General features: G+C 40.0%; 1 protein-coding gene across 1 annotated transcript in view; it reads right to left on the bottom strand.

Annotated features, from left to right (window-relative positions):
* FANCD2 (FA complementation group D2) overlaps window positions 1-6,000 on the bottom strand; it is a 65,000-nt gene that overhangs the window by 36,831 nt on the left and 22,169 nt on the right. Inside the window, exons 16-18 of the mRNA XM_047095506.1 lie at window positions 4,488-4,622; window positions 2,564-2,695; window positions 1,082-1,192 (exon numbers count right to left, since the gene is read on the bottom strand). Of these exons, the coding sequence (XP_046951462.1) occupies window positions 1,082-1,192; window positions 2,564-2,695; window positions 4,488-4,622 (378 nt within the window). The remainder of the gene's footprint in view (window positions 1-1,081; window positions 1,193-2,563; window positions 2,696-4,487; window positions 4,623-6,000) is intronic.

Genomic DNA, 6,000 nt, shown 5'->3' with positions numbered 1-6,000 from the left:
AATTTGCTATGCATGTTTTAACCACCATTAAAAAATAAAATAATGATGTAGCTCTACATTACTCATGTGAAGCCATCTCCAAAATATACAGCTAAATGAAAACAGTAAGATGCAGAACAAAAGGGTATAAAGTGGAATATAGGTAAATACACATTTGTAAATGCTCGGACATCTCAGAAAGCTATAAACTAATAACAGCAATTGCCTTTAGAGAACCAAATGCTTACAGGACTGAGAGGAAAGGAGACTTATTTTTCACCACTTTCTATACCTTTTGAATTTATGTATGTATATTACCTAGCCTTTTTTTTTTTTTTTTTTTAATTAACAAAAAGCGTTGGTTATTCAAAGTCACAGTCCAGTATGGATATCGCCACGGGGTGGCACTAACGGTACAAAAGAGCTATGAGCTATGACTGCAACCTAATCTCTGGTTTTAGTCCCTTTGCCTGACTTTCTCAGCAAATGGGGTCCACAAACGAAAGCAAGCCCAGGTGACGTTCACGTTAGAAGCAGATGCTCCCTAGGAAACAAGGTTAATTCTGTGTCCCCACAGCACTCAGTACAGAACCTGAATGGCTTTTGTTAGTTCCACGGTCAGCTGATTACAGACCCTAATAGACTGAGCTACTTGAGGGTAGAAATTCTAATATACTTACCATTTCAGTGCTTAGCACACAGTAGGCATATAATGTTTGTGGTAAGAAAAGAATGAGTAAGTGCTCAAACTATGGCTGTGTACTTGATTTCTATTAGTACACAGGCTGGAGTGATTTTGGTCAGTGAATTTCAATTCAATAAGTTTAAAGGCTTAAAGGTTTCTCAATACACTGCATGTTGGGGCGCCTGGGTGGCTCAGTCGGTTAAGCGTCTGACTTCAGCTCAGGTCACGATCTCACGGTCCGTGAGTTCGAGCCCCGTGTCGGGCTCTGGGCTGATGGCTCAGAGCCTGGAGCCTGCTTCCAATTCTGTGTCTCCCTCTCTCTCTGCCCCTCCCCCGTTCATGCTCTGTCTCTCTCTGTCTCAAAAATAAATAAACGTTAAAAAAAATAAAAAAAAAAAAAAATACACTGCATGTTACCTGGATGTGACTGCTGGCTTCATGCTGTTTGCTAAATGCCAGTGTGCTCAGAATATAGAAGAGTTTTCGTATCTGCCAAGGGGACATATTATCCAGATAATCTAAAATGCCCTGTGAGAAAAAAAAAATGCCAACAATAAGGCCAGCAACTAATATTTTCTTCCTTTAAATAAAAAAATTAAAATCCTTATAAGAAGCATAGACAGATAGCCAGGCATCCATTCCACAAAAGCTCAAGTTCTATCAAGCTGCTCAGAGCCCAAAGGGTTAGTCATCCTAACATACCTCCTAGTTCTCCCTACTTTCTCCACCCTTCCCTTCTTCTCAGTGAAAACAATACTCTGCCACAAGTTATAACTCTGACCCTATTCCTTATCAGCTTCCACTCCATGAATTACTTATTCATTCTCTACAGATGTAGAAGGAGTCACAAGGAAACTAATTACTTTTTGGCCTTGGGCAAAATTTCAGTTTTATCATCCCTAATATGGGGATAACAAGGCCTACATAGTTACCTTTCAAAGCCCAGACGCAATTATGTCAACTCCTTGTTAAAAGCCTGTAATAGCTCTCTCTGGTCTATAAAATAAGGTTGAAACTCTTTAGGGGCGCCTAGGTGGCTCAGTCAGTCAGGCATCCAACTCTTGATCTCAGCTCAGGTCATGATCTCACAGTTCTTGAGCTCAAGCCCCATGTCAGGCTCTGCATTGATAGCGGAGAGCTTGCTTGGAATTCTCTCTCCTTCTCTCTCTGCCCCTACCCGACTCATGCTCTCTTTTGCTCTCAAAAATAAACTTAAAAAAAAAAAAAAAAAAAAAAGCTGAAACTCTTCAGTGTGGTATTCGAGACTTTTCATAATCTGGCCCTATCCTGTGTCTTCCCAGCCTCACCTCCCAACACCCCTCACCATTTATCCCATTTGCCAACCATGTTAGTCTACTTGTCATCCTTCATGTATACCAAAGACCTGGGTGCCAGTTTGCTTCTGTTTGAACTGTCCTCTGCCTACATGCACTTCCTTTACTTTCTCTTATCAAATCAATCCCAACCTTCAAGAATCACTGAAATCTATTCATTGAAGAAATACCCAGTTTCCCAGGCCAAGTTAATTTTCTTGCCAAGTATATCTGTAGCACTTCATCTTTCTAGAGATCTCTCATGTTGTATTTACAGTGACTTGCTTATGGACATAGTTCTACTATCACCAAAGGCAAGAACTAAGTTTTATATACAGAGCACCCAGAATAAAGCCTGCACACAGGCATAAAGAAGTATCTGCTGAATGCATTAATACATACATAAATGAGTCATTTCTTTCTATTATTTGCCCATCACCTCATCTCTTTCCCATCCCCTCCTACCAATCACAGCACTTAATAGCTAGAATACAAATTAAATTGTTACTAATGGATTCCAGATAACTCTCAGATACATGCAAGAAAGAAAAACGACTCAATATATGTCACCAGAGGGACTAGATACCTTCACAAAGATGGCATTCAGCCTCATAGCAGATAGATTTAGAACTACCAACTCTAGGAGGACATCCAAACCAGTATCCACTTCAGCTTCATTCCCACTGCAGATATGGGTCACTAGGGCACCAACCACTTCCTACAGAGTAGAGTCAAGAAACAGTGTGGATAAAAATATGACTGAAACCATTATGACTCAGGTTGATGCCTGATATCATTCCAATCTCCACTTGGTGAAAATCCCAACCTACCCTATCCTGTTGTCTAATTCTATAATGTAATTTTCATGCATGTTGGATTCAGAGGTTTAGGATTATGCCAATCTAACTATAGTACCATCTACTCTTGACTTATTTCTCAAAATTTATCTGTGAGCATCATCTAAGCCCTCCTGATTTTGTTCCCTGGAAGTCTTTCCCTTTCTTTTCTCATACGGGTTAAATACTACACTTTAAGCTATGGTTGTATCTATTAAAATGTATTAAAAAGATGGAACTTAGGGCACCTGACTGGCTCAGTTGGAGGAGCATGTGACTTTTGATCTTGTAGTTGTGGGTTCAAAATCCATGTCAAGTATAGAGATTACTTAAAAATAAAATATTATGGGCGCCTGGGGGGCTCAGTCATTAAGTGTCCAGCTTCGGCTCAGGTCATGATCTCACAGCTCATGAGTTCAAGCCCCATATCAGACTCTGTGCTAACAACTCAGAGCCTGGAGCCTGCTTCAGATTCTGTGTCTCCGTCTCTCTCTGCCCCTCCCCTGCTCACTCTCTGTCTTGCCCTCTCTTTCTTAAGAATAAACCTTAAAAAATTTTAAAAACTAAAAAAAAAATCTTAAAAAAAAGATGGAATTCAAAGAGCTAAAAGATTTTAAGATTACTATAGGTTAGACTTGTATGTTTCAAGCACCCACGGGTCATGATAGTATCTCTAAGACATTAAGATGGTTCCAAACAAAATACCTTACATGCCATTCTCCCTTTCCTTTATACTACTGCTCCACAGAGGCATACAGTTTTCTCAACTGCAGTAGCTAGCTCATGCCAGCTGAATCTACTGCTCTGCTTTAAGATTCCCAAAATTCTTTGTTTTTACAAGTTCAATTCAAATGTTATAACATTGTTAACAGTTAAGTATAGCAAGTACAAAAAATGCACATTAAGGCACTCTGTTCTTTGTTTTCATAATCACTTTCCAACTTTCCACAAGTACAGTCTTCCCTCTCTACACATGTGCTATTAAATTTTGTGTCTCATGTTCGTAGGAATAGGATTATGTCCTCAGTTATTTCTCCTTCATTTGTTTTTCATCACAGTTTTTTCTAGAGAACAACTTCAGGATCAACTGGCAGCTGATTATTTGCAGCTAAGTTTTAAAACTGGACTTTCTGTACTATAAAAACTGCCTGATAATCCTAGCCCTTTCAGCCAAGGTTTACTCAGAAATAGACTAGATGGGATGTTCATTTTAACTCAGAGAATTTTAGAGCTCAAAACGCAGAGTTAGATCTTCTAGTCCAGTCTCTTCACTTTATTGAAAGTAGACTACAACTTAGTTTTCCCAACTCCCAGTTCAGAATTCTTTCTACATCAGTGCCTTCCAACCAGCAAGAAATAAACACGAGGGGCGGCTGGGTGGCTCAGTCAGTTGAGCGTCCGACTTCGGCTCAGATCATGGTTTCGCAGTTCCCGAGTTCGAGCTCCATGTCGTGCTCTGTGCTGACAGCTCAGAGCCTGAAGCCTGCTTTGGATTCTGTGTCTCCCACTCGCTCTGCCCCTCCCCTGCTCATGCTCTCTCTCTCTCTCTCTCTCTCTCTCTCTCAAAAATAAACATTAAAAAAAAAAGAAAGAAACATATCACATGCAAGTCACTTGGAACTGCATTTCTTCCTGTTCCGTTCCCTCCTTTCCAAGATAAATATTTCAACATACCTGCTGGCAGTAAGTGTCAAAAAAATTAAATGCATATTTGTAGAGGAGACTGCCAAACAAAATGATACTCCGGTCTAGGGAGTGCACGAAACTCTGAGCCAGCGACAGAATGGATGGACAAACATCCTTAAGGACCTTAAGGGGGAAAGAAGAGAGAAAAAAAGAAGCTGTGGGAGGAATTTAGTTAACACAGAACCAAGAGCTGCCAACTCTTATAGGATGTCAGAGTTCTCCTGACCAACTCTCACTTTAACTTAAGGAAACTTAACCTTTGTTTTACTCAAAATTATCCTTCATCATTGAGTCTTCTCTCAGGATTGGTGGGATTTGCCATATGGATAGGAATTAACCTGGAAGCTCAAAGAAGTTAAATTATAAGCCTAACAGCATTGTTCCTATCTGCCCAATTTGAGACTAAAATCCAGATATTCTAAATCCCAATTTCCTCACTCAATCATACTGCCTCCCTAGGCCTGTTCTGCCACGGTTATGATTTGAAATCAAAATATAAGGTTCAATTTTAATTAATTAAACTGATTTCTTTTAAAGAAGATCAAAAAGAGAACTGATCATGTCTCACCAATAAGGCAGAAAATGAACATTAATGGACCCAAAGTAAATATAACCAGTTTAGGTCTAGCTTCTTTACTGATACCATCACAATACCAAAAAAAAAAAAAAAAAAAACTTAAATTAAGCACTGAACTGGGTGTAATACTTTGCTGAAGAAAATGCAATAAAAAATTACTTATGGTTTCTGCCTTCTAGAAAACCATAGCCCAAAACACGTATCGTTGCCAGAAATAAGCACAGAAAGGACTGTAAGATAACACAAACACTAAATCCAGTCTTAAATATACAATATATATTTTTTTAATGTTTATTTATTTTTGAGACAGAGACAGAGCATGAATGGGGGAGGGTCAGAGAGAGGGAGACACAGAATCTAAAACAGGCTCCAGGGGGCGCCTGGGTGGCGCAGTCGGTTAAGCGTCCGACTTCAGCCAGGTCACGATCTCGCGGTCCGGGAGTTCGAGCCCCGCGCTGGGCTCTGGGCTGATGGCTCAGAGCCTGGAGCCTGTTTCCGATTCTGTGTCTCCCTCTCTCTCTGCCCCTCCCCCGTTCATGCTCTGTCTCTCTCTGTCCCAAAAATAAATAAACGTTAAAAAAAAAAAAAAAATTAAAAAAAAAAAATAAAAAATAAAACAGGCTCCAGGCTCTGAGCTGTCAGCACAGAGCCCGACACGGGGCTCGAACTCACGGACAGTGAGATCATGACCTGAGCCGAAGTCAGCCACTTAACCAACTGAGCCACCCAGGTGCCCCCTAAATATACAATTTTAAAACTCAACTGCATATTCTCATTAGTTCCTAAGCCATAAACCACTGGGTACCCAGTTTCCTAAAAAGGTATACACTGTTTATATACTGAAAATTCACCTAGAAACACCATTCCTAGTTTGAATTTCCAATTCAAAAGGTTTTTATTTCAACAGGAATAATCACCCAAGGG

Source organism: Lynx rufus, unplaced genomic scaffold (assembly GCF_022079265.1).
Source record: "Lynx rufus isolate CCGP_SWC_20201006 ecotype Redwood Valley unplaced genomic scaffold, mLynRuf1.p SCAF_4, whole genome shotgun sequence".
NCBI lineage: Eukaryota > Metazoa > Chordata > Mammalia > Carnivora > Felidae > Lynx > Lynx rufus.
This window is presented reverse-complemented; position numbering and strand designations above follow the sequence as displayed.